Raw genomic sequence first — 25,651 nt, 5'->3', positions numbered from 1 at the left:
GTTGGGCAAGTGTTGAAAATCCCCACATGCCAGTAATGGGGAGACTATAATTATGTTGGGGGAGCCTTAAATGGTCGATGGAGGAAATAGAACTTCTTGTAAAAGCAATTTGTATCACAGATTATTTGACTTTAATTGTGGCTGTGTTCTGCCATTTCAACATTAACATTGTGGGTTCAGACCATGTGTTAGCTGACATACAATGTGGATAATTGGACAAACCTAAATCTGCATAAAATCCATATAGTTTAAATAGCATAACTGTTAAGTTGCACATTTGCTGACCTGTTTTATCGTTAACTTCTTAGGTTCTTTTTAAAGACAATGCAGTAAAGTGTATTTACCTTGTTGACATGTTTCGGCTGCTAGCTGCAAGCCATCTTCAGAACTGTCACCGGTGTTGGTGGTGACGTGTCATATATCAGCTGTTGTTACTTCCTGTAGGCGTGGTCAGCCTGATGGACCTGGCAGGTCGCTCAGACTGACCACGCCTCCCGTCGCCCGGTGTTCTCTGGAGGAGGGTGTCCCAGGTGTGTGAAAGGAGGAACGCTCCGTCATCACGGTTAATGCTGTCCATGCCTCGCTTTCTGATTTCAATGGCCTCCTTGATCCAGCGTTTGAACTTGTTGTTTTCCGTCAGTCTGAGCGACCTGCCAGGTCCATCAGGCTGACCACGCCTACAGGAAGTAACAACAGCTGATATATGACACGTCACCACCAACACCGGTGACAGTTCTGAAGATGGCTTGCAGCTAGCAGCCGAAACATGTCAACAAGGTAAATACACTTTACTGCATTGTCTTTAAAAAGAACCTAAGAAGTTAAAGTATATAAGAAGACATAATGAACATCATTGGCTTAATAAGAAGGTGTTTTATCGTTAGTGTCTCTGTAATTACAGGGCCTATCCACATGAAACAAAAATGTTCAATGTCTTTTTTGTCAATATAAATAAAAGTTATATAAGTTGTTCACAGCTTCATAAAGGGGTGTATTTTTTAGAATATTAAACTGTTGTAATGTTGTAGCTAACTTATGTGTTTAGGAGTGTTCAGCATTGTAAAAGAGTTGCTTGTTATTGGAAAATATAATCCAAAATAATGTTAGCCCTATTGTTAACCCTATGTTATGTTGATCCTAATAGTATACAATCTTTATTGTTTTATTCACTGTTCTAATAGCCTGTTTTATTGTACCTCCAGGTCAGAGACAGTGGTGGAGAGAATGCTGTGCAACTGGATGTCCATCTGTCTTTACCAGTTTCTTAAGGTGAGGAAAAAAAAAAAAAAAAGACATCTGGACAGACTCATTGTAATTTATATACTGGTATTTCTCAAATCTTTTCCCAGAATTTGAAATTAGCCCAGTTCTGATTAATTTTGGTTGTAACTTTCCATTATTACAAAAGAGTGGTATTTCCAGTTGTTTCATTTGTGCCCTATTCTCTAAAAACAATGTAATAACACAATGGTATAACAGATCTTTTAGGCTTCTAGCATTAAGGTAAAGTACTGTTGAAAAGACTGAATATTAAATACAATAGTACCAATCAGTGACATGTTCACACTGCAAATAATCCAAATACAGATGCTTGTGCTTGTCTCATCATGTGTAACATATTTCACTTGTGGATGTAAAAATAGCTGAAGCTCACACTGTTTTAAGTTCTAACGGTGGTTCATTGATGACCTGATTTCCAGTATTGGACATGAGCCTTTGCCTCCTAAAGCGCTAATCACAACCATTAGCCCGCACAGATGGATGTTCTCAAGGTCTTATTGACAGCCCCACGCTACACTACACACTTGGAATGGATGTTGAATGTTACTGATGTGTAATAACGTGAGTCTGTTTTAAGTTAAAGGTGCACTATGTAACTTCAATAACTCTTCCAGCCAAATCAACTCATAATAGTACTGCAGTAATAAAGCCTTTCTTGTTTCTGTGTTTTCTTGTGTGTCCCAGGACTCGGCAGGTGAGCCCTTGTACAAACTGTTCAGAGCCATAAAGCACCAGATCGAGAAGGGGCCGGTGGACGCACGGGTGAAGAAGGCCAAGTACACTTTGAACGACACAGGGCTGCTGGGAGACGATGTGGAGTACTCTGTACTGGTGAGGCTGACTGTGAGACTGAGACTGCTCACACATACATCTGTAGTATTTGAGTAACCAAGGTCTTACTGAAAACAAATATAGTGTGAATGATTGGAGCTGGTCCGAGGGCCAGAGGTGCAGAGTATAAGCCTTGCTTCTGTCAATCTATACTAACCTCACACATCAAGATGGACTCACGACATTTGTGAGTTCACAAACCCATGAGAATCCATCTTGGCCCCACTGGTCTGCAATATTGAGGTTTGTGCTGAAGCCAAAAGTGAAGTGCCCAAACGAACCAAAACAAACATGGTGACGCAGACAGACATGCTTCAGACTATTGTGTCAATACAGACTAGTTTGTGAAAAACGTGCAGAAGAAAAACGCTTTGTGCATTTGTGGTCAGAAATGTCTATGCTTTTCTCTCGACCGGATCTAACTAAAGTTTGATTTTCATCTTGTTCTGCTCTGGTGATGCTTCGATCAATCAGATTCAAATAGTCGTCATGACACTCTGTGTTTTCAGATCTCTTTCAGCAAGAGCCATTCAGATAAAATAATATGAATATGAATCTGGCCTGAGCCAGGTTAAGTCTATACCTCAGGGCAGCCATTTCTAATTAGACAGAGATGGAGTAATAGAAAGTTTTGTATTGTTTTTTTCTTTGCTAACATATTAAAAGTTAACAGAAGTATTTTTGCTAAAACTTGTTAAATAAAATAAGAAACAAATGAAGAAAGAACCCCATTTGTGAACAATTTAAAAATCACAAACCTAATATTTTTGCCTTTTTGTATTGTTGCTCTGCAGAACATTTCCAAGAATTTGGTCATTTTGAATCTGTCACTGTTGACTTGACACATCTTTTGGGCAATAACGTGAATTCAGTTTGAGCCGCTCCAAAAACACTTCCCTGTGTGGATATTCACATTTAGTTCAGTTTAGCTGTCACACAGGCTGACTGTTCAAAAAGGGTATGCTAATGGTTTAGGGGGAGCTGATTTTTACTATTGTAAGTCACTCTATGGTGACTCCACATTTCCACAAATATGGCTCATAGTCACAGTTAATGAGTTCATAGCTTTACTTCCACTTTCAATTAGACCGGGCAGCCAAGTGGGGCATTGAAAGGCTGTCTTAGTAATCCGAACTTTTTAAAAAATCAGGGCCATGCCTGGGCCAGTTAGCAAAAGACCTGTAATCATTGTTCCGAATAGGTAGATGTCTTCTATGTCCTCCACGGAAAGGGCCGCCAGGCTCACGACTTGCCAGTTTTGCCAGCTGTCCATCTTGTAGCCCATGGGAAAAGTTCTAGGGGGACACCCAGGTTTGCCCTACCCTGAGCTTCTTATAGAAAAAATGGTGTCAGTTGCATTGAGTGACCAAGTTATCAAATCCATAGTTAATTTGCGTTCGGAGAGAGTCTCTCGAAGTATAAAGACACTAGAGAAGATGAGACATAGACACCAAGGCAAAGCAGTGAAGATAAGATAGAGCAGGAGAGGAGAGAAACGTGTCCGCCCTCGCCAAGAGCCAGAGAGAAAAGAACTAAGTTACTTCATATCCCCCCTCAACTATAAAAAGTTACTGCTAACCGCACACTTTTGACTTGTGCAGGCAGTGGATTAACTATTAAAAGAATCACCCACAAATGTAAAGATTTTATTTAATTTTTTTCAATTCAACTTTTAACCAGTTCATACTTTTTGTTGTGTCCATCGGCAAGACATTTCTCCCACCTTGCCTGTGTATGAATGTAATGTGATGATTGGAGGTTGTCCAAAGGGCCATGGGCACAGATTGGCAACCACGCTTCCCCAGGGCAGCTGTGGCTCACTGTGGTTTTTGCAAGATAATATATATGTCACATTATGTACAATGAAATCAAAAATCCCATTCAAATTGCAATCATTTAAGGAACAACAGGCAAAGTGCATCTGCCAAAAACCTGTAGGACGCAGAGATGAATCGTGATCAAAGTCCTAAATTACACAAAATTGACTCTTTAAGCCATGTTATAATGTTGTTACCTCCTGAAAAACATACCTGTGGCTGTTGTTTTGTTTCATTCACATATTTGATTAACCTTTTATTATTAGTCTGTCTACATCTCCCAAGATCAAAATGCTCTGTTCCACCTTGTGATGTCATGAAGCGGTAGTTTTCAAGTGAACAGCCACCTTTTACATTTAGTTCAGCAACTATTGGCAATTAGGGCTGAAATTATCCAAATGATTCTAATGAAGTTATACAGAGTTTAAAAACACAGTGGAGCACTTCCTGTATTATCACATGACATCACAAGCCTATCTGTAGGGTTTGTGTGTTAAACATGTGTGAAAGAAACAAAACAGAATTCCAGGTCTGTTTGTGATGAGGAAACAACATAACAGGGATATAACAGGGATCATAAAGTAGAGTAATATGGGCCCTTTAAATATAATTATTTCCATCACAACCAAAATCTCCTCTCTTATTCTGCATAAAAACTGCTAAACCTGTGATTTAGATCTGTACAAACATGTTCTGAAATGTGATTCTTGTATACATTCATATTTCAGTCTTTTTTTGTCATTTCTTCTGGACACATGTGATCCATTCTGGATCCATATTTCTTTTTTCATCTTCTTTTCTTTTTCTCAGATAACAATGCCTCTGGACGTGTTGAAAATGTGAATCATGAGCTGAACCCTACTATTAAAACTACTGCTTGCTATGAGATATTTTTTGCTAAAAATCTTCCAACCCAGAAACACATTCTCATGTATGTGAAACCATAGTGACTCAAACATCATTATTGCATTTTTCACTCTTCTCTTATTTGCCTTTAGAGTTGAAATAAATGAACAGGACTTTAAATTATTATACATCAACAAACACCTTTCATTGGATTCTCATTTTCTACATGCCACAGAGCAGATCCTAGCCTCTTTTTCCTCCTGGCTGAACTGCGCGTGTCTAAATGACATGTTGTCTAGTGGCGTGGTGACCAACGCGATATGCACACAGACAAAAAGTGAGGTGCAGTTGCCATGGAAACGTGCACCAAAACCCCCCGAGGCCCCGGCTGCCCGCTCCTCTGTGACATCCATTCCCAGTGTCAATGTTAGTGAATGCAGCAGACAAACCATGCATGCCAATCGAACAGGGCTGAGGTGAAAGAGGAACAAGGTGAGGGGACACGCGGGAGCTCACATTCAATGCACGCTTTTTATGGAGGGTGGGATTTGGAGACAGGCCTGGTTTAGCTCTGTTTTTTACTTAGGTTAGTCCAATTTGAGATCTGGCAAGTTATTATGCCTAATTTAGAAATGGTTTTGTTGTAGTGTCATTGCTGTGTACCACTGGAGTGGACCCCAAAAACAGACTCAGAACGAGGGCAAAAATGCAAAAAAGAAACAAAGGTTTATTGACGAGGCAGGATAGGCAGTGGAGGAGCGAGGAGCCAGGAGCTGGAATGCCGGAGTCTTCCACAGCGGGAACTAGGAAATACAAAAATGCAGGTAAGTAACAGGAAGTGATGTAGAAACAAAAACTGAGCCGACTGGTAGATCACCATCAGGTAGACGAAACAATCTGGCAGAGTCTGGCTGGAGAGCTGGGCCTTTGTAGCAGGCTTGATTGCAGATGGAGATCAGGTGCTCCCAGCAGACTCCGCCCACATCCACACAAGGAAGACTCAGGTCACAGGCAGGGGCGTGACAGTACCCCCCCTCCTAGGGGACGTCTCCGGACGTCCTACCAGGCTTGTCAGGGAAGGTCCTGTAGAAATCCCGGAGCAGAGAGGCATCAAGGATGTAATGCCGAGGGACCCAAGATCGCTCCTCAGGACCATACCCTTCCCAGTCCACAAGGTACTGGTGACCCCTCCCACGACGCCGGACATCCAGGATATGGCGCACAGTGAAAGCAGGGTGATTGTCGATGATCCGGGTGGGAGGAGAGGGATCGGCCGGAGGGCTGAGGGGACTAGAAACCACAGGTTTTAATAGGGACACGTGAAAAGAGGGATGAATGTTCATAGATCTTGGTAATTTGAGACGCACAACTGACGGATTGATTACTTTTTCGATGGTGAAATGTCCAACAAACTTAGGAGCCAATTTACGAGACTCTACTTGAAGAGGCAAATCTCGAGAGGAAAGCCAAACCTTTTGCCCTGGTTGGTAAGTGGGACATGGTACGCGGTGGCGATTGGCACTCTCCTGGTTACGAAGACTTGTGCGTTTGAGTGCTGCATTGGCTGCCTTCCAAACACTACGGCAGCGTCGTAGATGGGCCTGGACAGAAGGGACTGCGACTTCCGTCTCCTGAGCAGGGAATAAAGGTGGTTGAAAGCCCAGAGACACCACAAAAGGAGACATACCTGTGGCAGATGACACCAAGGAATTGTGGGCGTACTCGACCCAAGGCACAAAAGAACTCCAAGTGGTGGGGTTACGGGCTGTGACACAGCGCAGTGCAGATTCCAAGTCCTGGTTAGCCCTCTCGGTTTGTCCATTAGATTGTGGGTGATAACCAGAGGAAAGGCTGACAGAAGTCCCTAGAGACAGACAAAAGGCCTTCCAAACCTGAGAGGAGAATTGAGGGCCTCTGTCTGACACAATGTCTGTGGGAATACCGTGAAGACGAAACAAATGTTGCACCAAGATTTTAGCCGTTTCAAAGGATGAAGGTAATTTGGGGAGAGGAACAAAATGCACGGCTTTAGAAAAACAATCCACGATGGTTAAGATAGTGGTGTTTCCTTCTGACGTGGGGAGACCCGTAACAAAGTCCACTGCTATATGTGACCAAGGCCGGCTGGGGATGGGTAGAGGATGGAGAAGACCAGCAGGGGGCAGGTGACTGGATTTGCTGCGAGCGCACACAGGACAAGCAGGAACAAAGACTCTGGTGTCCCGAGACATGGAGGGCCACCAAAATCTTTGTCTCAGGAAAGCTAAAGTGCGATAAAAACCAGGATGACAAGTTAGCTTGGAGGAGTGCCCCCACTGGAGGACTTGGGAGCGCACAGAGTCGGGTACAAAAAGACAATTGGGTGGACCAGTACCTGGGTCAGGTTGGGTTTGTTGGGCCTCCCGGACTAACTTCTCAATCTCCCAGCAAACGGCACCAAGAAGGAAACTCGAAGTCGAGGACTTGATCAAAGAGTCTGGTTTGTCAATGATGCAAGATGGAGGTAGGATAGGAGTGGGTTGGGTTTCAGTCTCCTCAGAAGTGGACTGACGGGACAGGGCATCTGGCTTAGTATTCCGGGATCCAGGACGGTAAGTTAAAACAAAATTAAATCTTCCCAGGAACAGCGCCCATCGAGCCTGACGGGAGTTCAACCTTTTAGCAGAACGAAGGTAAGAAAGATTTTTGTGGTCAGTCCACACAATAAAGGGGTGCTCAGCTCCTTCCAGCCAGTGGCACCATTCCTGGAGGGCCAAAACAACTGCCAGGAGTTCACGGTTGCCAACGTCATAGTTGGCTTCCGCTGGTGTTAATCGCCGGGAGAAGTAGGCACAGGGGTGAATTTTCTGATCCTTTGGGCAACGCTGGGACAGGACAGCACCCACTCCTGAGTCAGAGGCGTCAACTTCAACAATGAATTGTTTGGATGGATCTGGATGAGACAAAACAGGAGCAGTTATGAAAAGTTGTTTGAGTGTGGAAAAAGCTACTTCTGCGTCATGAGACCACTTGAACGGGACAAGGGTGGAGGTCAGACAGGTAAGAGGAGCTGCTTTTCTACTGTAGTCTTTGATGAATCTTCTGTAGAAGTTGGCAAATCCCAGAAAACGCTGGAGTTGTTTGCGTGTCTCGGGTCTCGGCCACTCCGCAACAGCTTTCACTTTAGCCGGATCAGGCTTAAGTTGTCCCTGCTCAATGACAAAACCGAGAAAGTTAACAGTGGTGGCATGGAATTCACACTTTTCGGCTTTTACAAATAACTTGTTCTCTAAAAGTCTTTGCAGGACCAGCCTCACATGCTCCACAAGATCAAGATCTCGAGGGAAAATCAAAATGTCATCCAGATAAACAAATACAAATTTATTGAGCATGTCACGGAGCACATCATTGACCAGGGCTTGGAATACGGCAGGGGCATTAGTAAGTCCGAACGGCATAACTAAATACTCAAAGTGTCCAATGGGAGTATTAAATGCAGTTTTCCACTCATCTCCTTGGCGGATGCGGACCAGATGGTAAGCATTGCGGAGGTCAAGTTTGGTAAAAATGTTAACTTGATGGAGGGGCTCAAACGCAGAGTCAATGAGTGGAAGGGGATATTTATTCTTTATAGTAATGTCATTTAAACCACGATAATCAATGCAGGGTCGTAAAGTCTTATCCTTTTTATCTACAAAGAAAAATCCAGCCCCTACAGGGGACGAGGAGGGCCGAATTAACCCAGCTGCCAGAGAGTCTTTAATGTACTGTTCCATAGTTTCTCTCTCAGGACGGGTAAGTTTATACAAACGACTAGAAGGCAAGGGAGCTCCAGGGAGTAAATCTATGGCACAATCATAAGGACGGTGAGGAGGAAGAGACAGTGCTTTCTCTTTGCTGAATACTTGAGCCAAATCATGATATATGGTTGGAACGGAGGTCAAATCAGGTGGACTAGGTGGAGTGGAGTTTGAACCTTTACTCACCGTGACGGCTGACTTGAGGCAATGGGAGTGACAATGAACACTCCAGCTGTTAACCTTATTGGCTGACCAGTCAATTTGTGGGTTGTGCAGGTTGAGCCAAGGTAGTCCCAAAACCACCGGAGCTTGAGGAGATGGAATGATTAATAACTGTATTTCCTCTCTGTGGTTGCCAGACAGAATAAGGGTAACAGGCATGGTGCGATGAGTGATTTTGGCTAGGTGGTTACCGTTTAGTGCATTAACCTCTCTGGGAAACTCTAATGGTTCGGTAGGAATATTCGCTTGATGAACAAGGTTGGAATCAATAAAATTATCGTCGGCCCCAGAGTCAACAAAACTATGGAAAGAGAGGCACTCACGTAACCACAGCAAGGAGGTCTGAAGGAGAAGCCGGTCCGGAGAAAATTGCGTAGGAGAGGAAACATGGCTCACTAGGACCCCTCCACTCACAGGTGAGCCTGGTCTTTTGGCCGCAAGGGGCAAGCACTGATGAAATGACCTTCTTGTCCACAGTAAAAGCAAAGGCCCGACCTTTGTCGGCGTTGGCGTTCAGCTGGAGTTAGTCGGGCCCGACCCAGTTGCATAGGTTCCTCTGAATCGACAGTAGGCACAGAAGGCACGGAGGAAACTGGAGAAACCCTCTCCCTGAAGTTCATTCTTCTGGGCTGTGGGGGAAGCTGACGGATACGGACTCGCTCCCTCTCAGTCAGTCTTTTGTCAATCTTCGAGGCCAGAGCAATCAAAGCCTCCAACTCAGAGGGTAAATCAAGGGGAGTTAGGTGGTCTTTAATAGTCTCAGAAAGTCCATTGAAAAAAGCATCCACTAGGGCCAACTGATTCCACCCACTGTCAGCCGAGAGAGTACGAAACTCCAAGGCGTAATCCAGCACGCTGCGTCGTCCTTGTCGTAATGAGACCAAGGCTTTAGCAGCCTCTCGACCAGGTGAAACGGTCTGGAAGATTTGGTTGAAAGTCTTGAGGAAAAGAGGAAGGGAATTGCAGATGGTAGAGTGCCGATCCCACTCCGCTGTAGCCCAGGCTCTAGCTCGACCAGTCAAGTAGGAGATTATATATGCAACTTTAGCACGGTCGGAGGGAAATGAAGCAGGTTGGAATTCGAAATGCAAGTCGCATTGAGACAGAAATGGCCGACAATCCCCTGACTCACCGGAAAATCTCTCTGGACTGGACAAACGAATGAGAGAAGAAGTCATCTGTGGTTCATCATCGTAAATTCTTTGCCTATTAACACTTTGCAGTGACATTACGTTGGGGGTATTCTACATGGATCTGTATTGACAGAATCTCCAGCAGTTACCATTGGTGACAATGAACACAGACAAAAAAAAAGTTTTAAGATTGTCTGAAAACTCAAGAAAAAATTAATTTTCAGGGGCCTATGATCAACTAGTGGTTTTCATATTCTAGAATGCCATGATGTCATCCTCCCAAATGAGGGGCAAGAGACAATTTCTCCTGTTCATTACATTTTACTTAGGGTTAGGGTTAAATATCAGAAAGGTAAATTCCCAAATATGGAACCTGATCATTTCTATTACTGAAAGGACTCAAGACGTTTCTTTCTAGATTACAACAAAAATCTGCAGTTGAATAATACTTTTTACCTGTCCCCAGTCTGCATTGATATTGCCCTATAGACTGCTGTGATGTCGTTTGAAAGCTAGCAATACGAGTGTGCTCTTGCACCAAAGGTGAGAGTGACTACCTGAAAAAAATGTTCGTGCTAGCTTGTGATTGTAATGTTGTGTGAGAGACTTGTTCAAGAGCACACATCATCTCACCTGTTGTAGTTTCAGCTAAGTGGGTTCTTTCTGGTTAGATTCTATAACCAGATTAAGGTCTAAATGAGCTTCTGACAGAGCAGTGCCTCTAGTTAGCATCACACCCCCAGAGAGTGTTGACATCAGCTGCAAAGTATCAATGCAACTTATCAGACAAACACAAGTTTTGGCAACGTCTGTGGAAGTAGTGGAAGATATGAGAATATCCTCATGAATATTGTAATAACATCCAGAACTAAACTTGAAGTCCTTTTACCTTCAGTTTGACCTGTGCCACTTCAGAGTCCTCTGTTCTTGTCATTTTTATTGTTTATTTTGACAGCAGATCATGCTCTTCTCCAGTTGTTTAATCCACTTGTCAGGCACCCTTCAGACATCATGGAGAGTAGGAGAAAGTACTGCAGGAGGATGTGGTCTTGGCATTACCTCATGAGCCAACTATTGATTTTACAGTAACTCTCAGTGTGTAAGTACTGTCTGGAGAAGAGGCAGATGATATCAGATTCCTTTTTTTTTTTTTTTTTTGCATTCCTTTTCATTAATTTATTGTATGTTTAATTTCATGACACTGTTGATGTCTTTTTATATTCTCTGAATGAAAAAAATAGTAAAACTGGGACAATGTGCAATGTGAAGGGACATGAAGCATCGGCGTCACCAGACAGATTTCAGTGGGGCATGTGCCCCAGTATAAATTTCACCAATAAAAACAAAATCACTTTTAGAGTTTAAAGTCTACATGGCATAATCTACAGAATGTGCACATAGCCACTTAATATGGCAACTCATTGCTACTTTATTCACTCCATACACAATGGGCACATGGCTACTTAATATGGTAATTTATTCACACAACTTTGGCTGTGATTGAGGTCCCTCACTCACTTCAGAAACAACTTTGGGACCGGTGTCAGTGGCAAGGTGGGGGATTTGGGGGCCCCCCTAACAGCCACTGGTGCCCACCCCCCAGCACAGACAGAAAAAAAAAATCCTTTTAGTTATTTTAATATGAATATTTTAATATTACATGTACAAACTGTAACTACAATAAAACAAAATTAGTTAAATTGTTACATTTGATTTCAGCATCTGTTGAGCTGCAGTTTGAATCAATGCTTTTTGAATCGAAAATAGGTGACTAGACAGTGTGTCACATTTTCGCCCAAAAATGTATATATTGAAATGGCTTAGACCTCCTCTTCGTCCTCAGGGAGTGAGAGAAACGCAAGCCTGTGGTCACGCGAATGTCTACGTGGGCGCACCTCTGGGCCTGTCCCGACATTCAGTCCTGGTTTACTTCTGTTTTAGTTCTATTTTAGTTCTGTTTTAGTGCTGGTTTAGTGTTGGTTTAGTGCTGGTTTAGTGCTGGTTTAGTCCTAGTCCCTCATGTCTCAGGTCACTATAGGACAGTACTGCACCTATGCAGGTTGGTTTCAACATTGCCATTAGCTCCGGTTTGACATTTAAGTTGCTATTTTTATTTGTTATTTTTAATATCTCACGCTGGGACAAGTGGGTGGGGTACCACGCCCACAACACCCCTGGTGCTACCCTATGTGTGGCTACTTCTTGCCCGATCGCGTGCTTGTTTCAGTGTTCAGGGGTGTTTTTGAAGAGTGTGAGGCTGTTGTCTAATGTTTACAACCAGTGGCAGGCCTTATTGTTTTTTTTGGGTTTTTTTATGAACCTCAGCCTTTTATTATCGTCTTGTGTGCGTATCATCTACCACAGCCTCAACTATTATTATTATTATTATTATTAATAATCATCATCATCATCATCATCATCATCATGACAATAATAGTAATCATAATAATAATAAATATAGCCGCAAATGGCGATGATCGGCCCTCGCTCAAGCCTATGCCACGCCCATGCCACTGCACTCCCCGGCCACGCTGACCTCTGCCTATGCCGTGCCCCACCAGTGCACCTTACCTCTTAACCTAACTACTAAATTAACACTAACCCCTAAACCTACCTGAACTCCTAACCGTAGCCCTAACCCTAGCCTAAGCTTAACCCTAGCCTAACCCTAACCCTAACCCTAACCCTAGCCTAACCTAACTTTAGCCCTAACTCCAGTCCCAATCCTAGCCCTAACTCGAACCTTACCCCTAACCTCACCCTAACCCCTAATCTTAACTGAACCTTACTATTTTTCTCAATTTCTGTATGTGTGTTTTTTTGTTTTTTGTTTTATCCAAGATGGCAGACTTCCGGTTTGGGAGGGGGCGTGGTCACAATATACTTTTTTGTTCCTATTCCCATGATGCATCTGTGCACCAAATTTGGTTTGAGTATGTCAAAGTTTTTGTTGGGACGTCCCATTGGCGAGGACTGAGTTTTAGCCTGTTGCCATGGCAACACGATGGGAGATGGAGTGTCATTGACTTTTTTTATCAAGACGAATGTGTGTACCAAATTTTGTATGTCTACAAAATAGTTAAATTGTATTGTTCCATACAATCTCCCTAGGGGGCGCTATTGCATCCATTTTAGAATTTCTTATATAAATCTGTTCAAGGTCAGGGTGTCCACCAATGATGGGACCATCGGCGCAGAGTCGCGCAAACAGTCCAATATGTCAGACTTCCTATTGGTTGCCTAGCAACCGCGTAATATACTTTTTTGTTCCTATTCCCATGGTGCATCTTTGTACCAAATTTGGTTTGGCTACGCCCAAGTTTTTGTCGGGCGTCCTATTGGCGAGGACAGATGTTTGGCATGTTGGCAACACGATAGGAAATGGCTTTTTTGATCGAGACCATGTCACGAATGTGTGTACCAAATTGTGAATGTCTACGACAAAGTACATTTTTGCACTTCCATGTAATTTCCCTAGGAGGCGGTATCGCACCCATTTGAGATTTTCTTTTTTCTTCTGTTCAGTTCCGGGGTGTCCACCAATGATTAACATTGAGTGAAATCAGCCACAGTTTGTGCTCGAAATTTGCACTGTTGCCACAGCAACATCGTTTGACTTTTTAAAAAGCTTTTTAACAACTTTTAATGTCCCGCTTGTCTAGATGATACAGAATGATTCTGGTGAGTCTGGGTCAAAAAGCCTAGGATGAGTTCGTTCAAATGTGAGGACAGGAAAATGCGCCTTTGGCGCCAAGTCGCACAATCGGTCCAATATGGCCGACTTCCTGTTGGTTGCCTAGCAACCACATAATTTTTTTTTTTTTTTTTGTTTGGAACGACCAGACTTATCCACTATCCGAATTTCGTTTGTCTACAACATAGTTGATTTTTCAGGTATAGCCATAGGCGCAATGTATTTTGATGTGGAGTATTTGTAAATTCCTATTTTGGCAATCTTGAATTTTGTGCAAAATTTTGTGAGTTTTCGTCGATGGCAAGTGTGTGAACTGTGCTCAGGGGGGTGAGGAAAATAATAATAATAAGAAAAAGAAAAACCAGAACAGTAAAAATATAGTGCCACCTATAGTGGCACATATAGATATATCATTGGAAAGTACTCGCGTCCAATAACGCACCCGTGCGGTCCATTGTCCACCTCTTCGATTACTCACATACACAGTACATGTTTTTGGAGTTTAAGAGAGTTAACAATTACAATTATGCCACTGTCGTGGCAGTGGGCAATGCCAGTCTGTATTATTGGATGGCATAAGTGTCACTATTGAGTGACATTGAGTGTTTGATAAAGGGAGAGAGCTTCGCGCTTGGTTTTCACGGGCACACTTGACATCGTGCCGTACGTTTTGGGGTGAACAATAACAATTAGGCCGCTGTCGTGGCCCACGGGTGATACCACCGTGCCATGTCAGCAGGCACCAGTCACTGACATGAGTGCCAGTCTGTGTGTTTGGAAAGGGGAGAGCACACACATACGCGCTACAGATGCGTGGATGGGCTATTTTTTCATCCGCAACCGCGACACAAAACTCATCATCCGCCCGCTATCCATTTTGCACCAAAGGTTTTCAAAACCGCACCCGCCCGCCATCCGCCGATTGATTTTACATTTTAGAACAATCATACAGCAAACAAACTAAGGAGCCTCGATAAAAATGCAAACTCTAGCTCATTCATTCCAAAATTCGCTCAGTGTGTATGTTCGCATTCTTAATTGTCCGTAACAACCCCAAACTTACCTGGTTTTCTTGCGCAGCTAATTAATTGACAACGTTTTCCGACTAGGCTATTTTTGAACCTTCTTGCCTTCGTGTTGGATGTTGTTACATTCTGAACATTCTGCCATTGCCCGATGTTATTTCAAAGTCATAGCCTCACTCCATTGGTCTTTAAGTTTTAAAAACCCCGAGTGGCAGTATAATGTCTGCGTGTTTTAAAATATAACTGATATCGAAACAAAATAGACAGATCATCTCATCCATATGAACCTTTATTGAAATCAGGCAATGCCCTCTTTATATTACAATTGAAATAGGCAAGAAAAAATATGCATAACTAAATAAATATGGCCCTATAGCCACAACAGCTGAAATAAATTAGAAATAATAAAATAAACTGCATATAATATGTGCCTCATAAACCTTAGGCTATGAATAACCCGACACAACCTTAACCTTCAGAACAAAAAAACGAGGTCAAATGGGCTAATTAAGGATATGACGTACACTTCATACTACAAGCAGAGACAATGAGACTCGTCTTTTCAGATCTAGGTAACAATACTAACAACTTTTTTTTTTTTTTTTTAAGTAGTTAAACCACCACCCGCCCGAATTTAATAAAAATAATCATTTTTCGTCACGTCATCCGCCCGACCCGCGGATAAACCGCGGACACCGCGGTTGTAACCACAATCCGCGCATCTCTAATACGCGCGTACGCATTCCCATAGTGCTTCGCACTGCTGAACAATGACAATAGGCCCTACGCCACCCATGGCGCTCGGGCCTAATAATGATGATGATGATGATGATGACAACACATAATTAGCCTATATATATTATATATATAATAATACATATAATATATTATGTGGTTGCTAGGCAACCAACAGGAAGTCGGCCATATTGGACCAATTGTGCGACTTGGCGCCAAAGGCGCATTTTCCTGTCCTCACATTTGAATGAACTCGTCCTAGGCTTTTTGACCCAGACTCACCAGAATCATTCTGTATCATCTAGACAAGTGGGACATTAAAAGTTGTGGTGGGGCGTCTCACTGCAGTGGAGAGGATAAAAGTTTTGATGAAGGTTTAAAGATATGGTATACACGAGTGAATGAATACACAGTTTTAAAGAAACATTTTGTTAATTGTAAAGAAACACTGATTAAGATTCAGTTTAATAATCGCAGTCACTGATAGGTTGATGAAATGGTTTATTTGAATTTGAAATATCTTATATTGAATATTGCAATGAAAATGAAAGATGATTTGAATGTGAGTCAATTGCCTGTGGTCTAGCTTTGTTGCCTTGGTAGAAACTGTTGATATGGTCATGTTTGGTCTGTTTTCGTCTGTGTATGTATGGGTAATTTAGTGTTGTGGTCTGCCGGGCAGCTAAACATGCAGTTTATATTTAGAGTCATGTTTACTGTTGTACAGTTCTTTTGAGGTCTTTTAGAGGCATATTATTATTTGTTATATCGGCCTCTGTAACTGGGACCAGTAACATAATGTATTATTTTGATTTCAATTTGACTCAAACAGAACTCTTGTAGATGGATATCAGAAAGTTATTCCTTTTTTTTTTCCAAGTAGGCCAAATGCCTCAGTTCATTTCAGCTGGTTATTCAAAGGTCCAGACAATAACATAATCTGATATGACAGTATAGTTTGAAGCACTATTAATTTTTTTTTAATGATAACTAAGTGCTAAATTTGTAGCATAGACATTAATTGTGTACAGTAATAGGTCTAGTGATGCCCCTGACATGAAGAAATGTCCATAAAGTGTAAGCTTTAGCTAATAACTGCAATAACACCAGATGATTGGAGTCAGTGTATCCCTGGTGTTGGTCCTAGTTCTTAGACACATAAATTCTGCAAATGAAGCAAAGTCAAGCCAGTGTGATGTTTAGACTTTAATGGACAAATACTTACAGAAATATAGACCCCACAATGCCACTGTTTTTTATGATATAACTATTTGGAGGTTTGAAAGTTGTATTTATCTTGTTGATATGTTTTGGCTGCAAGCTAGCAGCTGAAATATGTCAACAAGGTAAATACGATTGACTGTATTGTCTTTAAAAAGAACCCAAGAAGTGAAAGTACATAAGAAGACAAAATGAACATTCTTTGGCTGCTTTAGTACTGTTTCAGTTCTCCTCTTGTTTTTTCAGTTTATTAAGATTTCGTCTGTACTTAATCCTGTATTCATTTAACTCTGGTTTACTTAAGTTCTGGTGTAGTCCTAGTTTTGATTCACCTGCTCCGGATCAGACTCATTTAGAAGTGTCCCACGTTCACTATCAGGTTTCACTCATGTCCATGTAATGTGCACACAGCTGTTCTGTGTTACAGTCAGCACAAATAAAAGCACCCCTGGGTAATGCCATTGTCAAGCACAATTATCAAATTAGTGTGAATTACCCGTCTCCCACGGTGATGGACTGGCCTGCACCATCCAATTACAGAGGAGGAAAAGCTTTCCACCTTTCACTGTTTCCACATCCACTCTGAATCACTCACACATGACACACAGAACAGTGGTCACACAGTCTCTGAGTGCAGTCCTCCCTGTGCCTGTCGCTGTTCAGACATTTATTTGAGTAAGCTTTTAGTAAGATTGTACTTCTCAGACACCATACTTTTACTTCATGTGTAATGTATTTGACAGTGTAACAGTACAAATGTAATCAGATGTGGTTGTCCTTGAATCCTTGGAAAATAGTTTATTTCTTATTTTGTCCTTTTTTTAGACCTTATTTAGACCTGGTATTATCCTGATAGTCCATATTTCCCTATTTTAAGCCCCCTTTAGTCCCTCTCTCCCTCCATCCCTGGTTCAGCCCTTCCTGGTTAATTCTTGGCTTAGTTCTTGCTTAGTCCTGGCATATTTCTGGCTTCGACCTGGTTTAGTCATGTTTGAGACCTGGTTGAATAGTTTGTTGCCTCTTTTATTAGAGTTCTCTCTCTCCACTCCTTGCTTAACCCTGGTTTAGTCTTGGTTTAGTCCTGTCTTAGTTTTGTTTTGGCCCTGTTATAGTTCATGTTTAGACCTACTATATGTCTGGTTTAGTCCTGGTTTTTACCTGCTTTAGTCCTCGTTTAGTCCTGCTCTCAGCCTTGTTTAGTCCTGGTTAAATCCTGTTATAGTCCTTGTTTAGACCCTGCTTTAGTCCTTGTTTAGACCTGCTTTAGTCCTGGTTTAGACTTGGTATAATAGCTGTAACCTCCTCAGTGGTCTCCTACCTCGTTTAGTCTAGGTTTAGATCTGCTTTAAACCTGATTTAGACCCGCATTAGTCCTGGTTTAGACCTGGTTTAGTCCTACTTTAGACCTGGTATAATAGCTGTAACCTCCTCAGTGGTCTCCTGCCTGTTTCTCCACACACACTTGACCCTGTTGTTGTTGTTGTTGCCATGGCTGCGGTGAGTGGTCAGTTATTTCACCGAGAGGCCAGGCGGAGGAGGTGAAGCAGGTCGCGGTCATTAGCTGGACCAGGTGACAGGCGACCTGGCAGGTGTCACCGTGTTTCGAGACTTTGCCAAACTGTTACCATGACAACACCAGCCCCACGGAGATGAGTGTTTGAGTCCAGGCTGGCAGCCATGTTGGAATGTCTGCAGTGTTTAATTTATAAAGCCAGTGGTTGAGGAACACGCAGGACGAGGATTTGGGGGGAATTATATTTTACAACAAAGACTAAGAAGAGGTTGGGCACATAATATTATATTAATATGTTTACCTGGTCAATAATGGAGTGGTTTCTTTGTTTCCTTTCATATTAGTAATGTATTATCTTTCTAAACCAAACCAATTTTGGTAATATCTTGGACAGTAATCTTATTCATTATTTATTTATTATTTTGTATTACACTATTTTATGATTGATCTAGGTTATAATGTTGTTGCCTCATCACAAACAGACCTGGAGGGTTTGTTTCTTTGTTTGTTTGTTTGTTTGTTTGTTTGTTTGTTTTTCCACACGTTTAACACACAAATCCTACATATTTAGGTTCTACTGAGTAATACAGGAAGTGCTCCTATTTGTTTTTAAACTCCATACACCTTCACTAGAATCCTTTGGAGCATTTCAGCCCTGGAATAGACTATTATCACGCTGATACGTAGTACTTCCGCATTCAGTGACCTTTATGCACGCCTACTTCCGGTGAATTGTCACTCTGTTGATTGAACTCATGATCACTGTTGGGCAAGTTACTTTGAAACTGTAATGCGTTATTTATTACCTATTACTGTCATTTCAAAGTAATTTGTTACATTACAATATTACTGCATTTAAAATGTAAGGCATTACATTACTATTGCATTACTTTAAGTTACTCTCACCAAAATAACTTTTGTGCTGTATATGGACTGAACCAGGACTAAACCAGGTCTAAACCAGGACTAAACCAGAGCTGAACCAGGACTAAACCAGAAGTGAACTAGGACTAAACTAGAACTGAACTAGGACTAAAACAGGACTCACTGTAGGGATGAGCTCGAAGGTGACCGCAGGAGAAAGGAGCGGCTCTGCTCCGCACCTCACGGAAGTAAGAGCGGCTGTCACCCGATCGCTCTTTATGACACTCTGCTGCTCGGGCTCACGGTCCTGATTTCAGCAACTATTTGCAGGTACCCGAGCCGGTGCAACACTCTGTTACAGCGCGTAACTTCTACCTTCCTTCATCGTGTCCAGAAGTCCAACTTTTTGTGTGATGGTTTGCATCTTCCTCTGCCTTTTGGGTGCGAGTGCAGGAGCCTTTGTCGGTGCAGAACGTTTCGTCGACGTTGTGGATTTCGTCGGGGAGAAAACTTACAACCGTACAGCACTTCAGAATCACACTGCTGCAGATTGAACATGTATTTAAATTTGGCAGCTGAACACATTCTGTACTGTACTGTACAGGAGACAGGAGTCCCTTGGCCAGTCAGGACGCAGCGGGAGGAACGCAATACGCATTCATACAATGTAAAAAAAACAACAGGGCATGCAAAATTGCACAAAAAATAAATAAATAAAAATAATCTGCGAGACAGCGAAAAGTGAACTGCGATAGAGGGAGGGACGAGTGTAAACCAGGTCTAAACCAGAACTGACCCAGGTCTAAACCAGGTCTAAACCAAAACTGACCCAGGTCTAAACCAGGTCTAAACAGCGTGGAGTTCTTTGTCAGTCCTTTCGCCCGCGGTCACCTGAAGGTCTATGAGGGCGCATCTCCGGCGTTTCACCGCTGCTGATATCGAGGTGATTTTAGCGAATTTGTATGAAGAAAAACCCACCACTTCAATCCAGGTTAAAAAAACACTGTAACGCGCGTTACTCACATTTGTACCGAGTAAAATATTACTATTTTTCCCCTGTAATGCCTTGAGTTACTGCGTTACAGCAAAAAGTAATGCATTACTGTAATTCGTTACTTTTATAACGCGTTACTCCCAACACTGCTCATGATGGACAAAAGTTGTTTACATATACTACATCCCTTATAAATTTACTGAAAATATCCTTTTCCGACGTACATCGTCTCATTGATCAACACTGAATCACAGCCCGCTCCAAAGTGAACAACGGACACAGTTTATTTTTTGAAAATTTCACCTAAGACTATGATAGTGAGTGGCTACTAGCTAACATAACTTTACAGTTGCCGATCACTCCAATATTGATGTCAGAGTAGCGGCATTTCCATTTTTTATCCAACGTCCCTGCACTCCGACATTTCTTTATCCTCTGGTCGGAGTGGCAGAATCCTATTGTTGAAGGTACCACTGTGCGTAAAGGTCCTGGTACTGCGAGTGCAGCCGAGCAGCGCGGCTACAAGGGACAAATGCGTAAGAATTTGGAACTTGAAGAGGTTACGGGGCGTCACCTGACACTACAGGTGGAAGCGCGCGGTGACGCGCATTTGGCTCAAAGCGCAATGATACGGCCAAGCAGAGAAACTACGAAAAACTGAATTGTGTGACAGTTTGGACATTTTTGTGAATGGACAGGAGCAGGAGACATTCATTACCTGTTGGCAAAGACAAGGGCGCACGAGAATGCGCTGTAAAGCTCAGTGTGTTGCAACAGTGAACCGGTGCCGGGCTCGCAGTCAGATAGAGACACTAAAAAGATCAATGATTTAGGAATCTGGATATTTTCATGAATAAGGGCTAAAATATTAGAATTATACCTGGTCATAGAGGACAGAACGGCTTACACAGGGACCCAGAAATGCGTCGGTCCCTTATAAACTCATAAAAGTTTATAAAGAGGCGGCGCTCATTCTCCTCGTGCGCGCACTTAAAGTTGCGGACTTTTACGCACTCGTTAACTTGACACCTCCACGCGCTCTCACCTGCAGGAGGTCAGGCGTATGTGGCTCCCTCTTGTGCCAACAGAGCAGCGAGCGTAAAGCTCTCCGCGCTCTAATGGCACAGAGCTTTACGCCAAATACCCTCTAATACGGGATGGTGGTTCTGTCTCTTTTTCTCTCTCTCATTCAAGATTAGTCCTGGTTTAGTCCTTGTTCATTGGTGTCGGAATGGGGGCATGTCGGGGTGGAGGGTTGTCGAAATGACGGTATGTTTGAGTGGGGGTCTGTCGGAGTGACTGTATGTCGGGACAGGGGTTGCCTATGCTTTAGAACAGGAGGGTTAGCTTATGCTAACGTCAGTTTGGTGTATGGATATAAGGCGTTTACCCAACATACCCAACAAAAGCAAGAGTATTCATTTTTAAATGGGGCTAAGTAAATTCCCCCATGTCATTTGTATTCTGAGAGGAAGAACGTTCGCCTCTCAGTTTCAGTCAGCTAACATCGGCATACGAGTGTCTCTTTTGCTAGCACGTAAAGGAAAAAAAAAGTCGGCTTTAACCAGGCTTTCTCGGTGCTTTGTGATGTGAAGCACCGTGATGTTTCGGACTTCAATGGACTTTACGATGCTATGAGAAAATAAAAAAGACAGAGCGAGAACACCTATTTGAAGCTGACTTTTTTCCTCCTTTTTGTGTCTGATACATTTGTCCTGCTCCCGCTGTGGAGCATTAACTGGTCCCAGTAACTTATTTTGCCAATTATAAAGCTATTACAAAGTATTTACAAAGAATATGCATTGATCCTGCTAATTATTTCATAATTTAAAAAGAGCAGTGACATCTAGACATCGTTTGAGCCATTGTTGTTGTTGCGCAGGTAGTGGAAGTTCACAAAGTAGATAAACCCCGCCCACAAAACCCGGAAGCGTGATAATAGCCTATTGCAAATAGAGAACTAGAGAACTAAGGTAAAAGGAGCCTACCATTACATGACATCACAAGGTTGAACAGAGCATTTTGAACTTTGGAGATGTAGAAAAACTAACAATAAAATCTCACTGCTACTACTTATATGTGAATGAAACAAAACACAACACTGCGTATGTTTTTGAGGAGGTAACAGTATTACAACATGGCTTAAAGCGGACAAGATTTTTATTTTATTTTTTTTTTGCCACTGTGCAACATTTCACCTAATTAAAGACAGCACTTGGATAAACATGCACTCTTAATTTGAGTAAGCATGCCTCTCCACAGACATGACACTGAAACATAATGCCACTTACTTGTACTTTATACACATTTTCAATATGTCATTCAAAAGTTCTAATATAAAACAGGTCAAATGGTTGGCTTAGGGTAGCATACAGTAGTGCTGTTTAAAATACAGACATTTAGCTATAAGCAGTTTCACTTTGAAGACCCAGTGTAATGTTTAATGTATTATATTAGTTTCAACATGAGTATTCTTTGTCTGGGCTTACAAAGTTTAAAAAGGGCAACAGCAAGGATCATAAATATAAAAATATGTAATCAATATTCAATGACAAATATTGAAAAGTTAATAGAATACACAGCAAAAGATACTGAATTGTGTCCAGCTCACCATAATGAGCAGAGGTGCACTTGGTTTTCAGGTCTGGTGCTGAGCAGAGCTGTGCTTGTTTTTCAGACCTGGGGTTCATTTATAAAACTGTACGTGGAGCTCTTACTAAAAGTGTGCGTAGGGACAAAGCACAAACTTCCACCAGTGTCCTCAGACTTTGTACCTTCTCGTCTCTGAGTGCAGAGATGCTTCTTTTGTCCCTGTCCTGACCTCCAAATTTCTGAGTTTTCAGACTGTACTTCTTCTCATTTTAATGTAAAGTTGTCTTTGTATAGATAGTGTAGAACATCATGTATGTTACAGTTTTGTACACACACATGCTTTAGAATTGAGACCTCTGGTATTAAGTAATGGTGGGTTTGTTTTACAGACCCTGCAGGTGCTGGTGCATGGAGAGGGTCCTGACGTTACTCCAGTCAAAGTTCTGAACTGTGACACCATCTCTCAGGTGAAGGAGAAGATCATTGAGCAGGTGTACAGGAACCTGCCCTACTCCCAGAGACCCAAGGTGGAGTCTGTCACACTGGGTAAGTGCAGCGGGAGGGGACGGAGAGAGGTTAATGTGTGTTCACACCAGAGCTTCAAAAAACACCTTCACGCCTCTATTTGAACACCTTTGCATTTGAGTTTAGACGCCCCCGACACACATCTTTGATGCCGTGGATGAACGAGAGAAAAATACTTGACACGTGTCCGTTGCCCTGGAAAAACGTGCCCAGTCCTCGTCTTTTCCTGAAATGATGTTAGACCAGACTGAAAGAGACTTTAGTGTTTTTATTACATAAAACCATCAGCGGAGGCGATTGGGTCGAAGACTGCAGCGTATATATATGTATACTCCGCTAATGACACTGATTCCTTCCCCGTCTAGTTCCAGTCTAGTCTCCGTCTAGTCCCCGTCTAGTCCCCGTCTAGTCCCCGTCTAGTCCCCGTCTAGTCCCGGTTTTGTCCTGGTCTAGTCCTGGTCTAGTCCCGGTCTAGTCCCGGTCTAGTCCCAGTCTAGTCCCGGTCTAGTCCCGGTTTAGTCCCGGTCTCGTCCTGGTTTAGTTCTGGTCCAGTCCTGCTTTAGTCCTGGTCCGGCTCTGGTGTAGTTCTCGCGATCCGCTCAGTGATTTATTATTTTATTATTTTTTATGCTCCACTAATGTTTGCTGTCTCGCTCTGGTTCTCGGGTCTTTCTTCGTGATAATAACATCGCTATGATACTCGTCCCTGACTGGTTGGCGCGAAAAGTTCAGCATTTTCAACTTTCTGATGCTGACGCCTTGGACGCACATCTAGAGCGTTGGCGCCAAAACGCTCAAGACGTGCCGGACGCCCTAGACATTCGTCCACATAGATTTTACATAGAAACTCGATGCTTTGGCGCTCTTGTGTGAACCCCCCTTTAGAGACAGGGGTGGGTGGTCTTACAAGTTTGAGCTTGGTTTAGTCCTGATGTTAAGATTTATTTCGGTGTTTATTTTCAGTGTAGTCCCTATTTTGATGTGTTGTGTGAGGGTTTTTCTGAAATGAGAACTGAAATCTGTAACTTTACAGGATATACAATTGTGGATAAAATTGTTGGTACCCCTCTGGTAATGAAAGAAAAATCAACAATTTTCACTGAAATAACTTGAAACTGAGACAAGCAATAATAAATAAACATTTCCTGAGAAATAACCAATGAAAATCAGGCACTGTTTTTGAATTGTTGTTCAACAGAATTCTTTAAAAAAAACAAATTAATAAAACTGGCCTGGACAAAAATGATGGTACCCCTAGAAACGATTGTAAACACTTGGACAAGAGGGACACGTTAAACTTCAGTGTGTCCTCTAATCTGCATCACAGATGTCTTCAAACTTGTCCTCAGTCAGTCTGTCTGTTTAAAAGGAGACATGTGTCATTGTGCTGTTTGGAGACATGATGGACACAACACTGAACATGGACCAGAGAAAGTGAAGAAGAGAACTGTGTCAAGAGACTAGAAAGAAAATGATAGACAAGCAGGTTAAAGATAAAAGCCATAAGAAGCAGCTTGATGTTCCTGTGATTACAGTTACACATGTTCTTCAGAAGTTTAAGGTCCACAGGACTGAAGCCAACCTCCATGGACGAGGCCGCAAGAGGAAAATGTATGACAAATACAAGAGACTGATCATACAAATGGAACCAAAGAGCACAGAACAACTTCCAAACAAATTAAATGTGAACTTGAAGGGCAAAGTACATCAGTGTCAGATCACACCATCCATCACTCTTTGAGCCAATGTGAACTTCATGTGAGGACACCACTGCTGAGAGCAAATCATAAAAAGTGAGACTGGATATTGACAAGCCACAAAGCTTCTGGGAGAATGTTCTTTGAACAGATGAGACAAAACTTGAGCTCTTTGGTAAGACACATCAGCTCTATGTTCACAGATGCAAAAATGAAACACACCAAGAAAAGAACACTGTCCCTACAGTGAAACATGGAGGAGGCTTGGTTTTGTTCTGGGGTTGTTTTGCTGCATCTGGCACAGGTTGTCTTGAATCTGTGCAAGATACATCGAAATCTCAAAACTTTCAAGGTATTTTGGAACGAAATGTGTTGCCTAGTGTCAGAAAGCTTGATCTCAGTCATAGGTTATGGGGTCTTCCAACAGGATAATGACCCAAAACACACAAGAATGACTAAGAACAAAACATTGGACTGTTCTAGAGTGTTCCTCTGTGAGCCCAGATCTAAATTCTACTGAACGTCTGTGAAATGAGCTGAAACATGCGTCTGGAGAAGGAACCCTTCAAACCTGAGACAACAAGAACAGTTTGCTCACAAGAAATGGATCAAAATACCTGTTGACCAGTGCAGAAGTGTCATTGACAGTTACAGAAATCATTTGATTGCAGAGTTTGCCTCAAAAGATTGTGTAACAAAATATAAAGTTAAGGGAACCATCATTTTTGTCCAGGCCAATTTCATTATTTTGTTTTTTCTAATTATTCTGTTGAACCACGGGTGAAAAACAGTGTTTTATTTTTGTTGGACAATTTTCAGTAAATTTTTATTTATTATTGCCTTTCAGTTTCAAGTTATTTCAGTGATGATTGTTGATCTTTC

At 42.2% G+C, this 25,651-nt stretch overlaps 1 protein-coding gene across 1 annotated transcript in view; it reads left to right on the top strand.

Annotated features, from left to right (window-relative positions):
* plxnb2b (plexin b2b) overlaps nt 1-25,651 on the top strand; it is a 438,171-nt gene that overhangs the window by 383,551 nt on the left and 28,969 nt on the right. The window contains exons 28-30 of the mRNA XM_020919155.2: nt 1,203-1,269; nt 1,966-2,112; nt 22,937-23,093. Coding sequence (XP_020774814.2) covers nt 1,203-1,269; nt 1,966-2,112; nt 22,937-23,093 — 371 coding nt within the window. The remainder of the gene's footprint in view (nt 1-1,202; nt 1,270-1,965; nt 2,113-22,936; nt 23,094-25,651) is intronic.

This window comes from Boleophthalmus pectinirostris, unplaced genomic scaffold, assembly GCF_026225935.1.
Source record: "Boleophthalmus pectinirostris isolate CB_2022bp ecotype Guang Dong unplaced genomic scaffold, ASM2622593v1 HiC_scaffold_2, whole genome shotgun sequence".
Taxonomy (NCBI): domain Eukaryota; kingdom Metazoa; phylum Chordata; class Actinopteri; order Gobiiformes; family Gobiidae; genus Boleophthalmus; species Boleophthalmus pectinirostris.
Note: the sequence above shows the minus strand (reverse complement) of the source record. Positions and strands in the feature narration are given on the sequence as shown.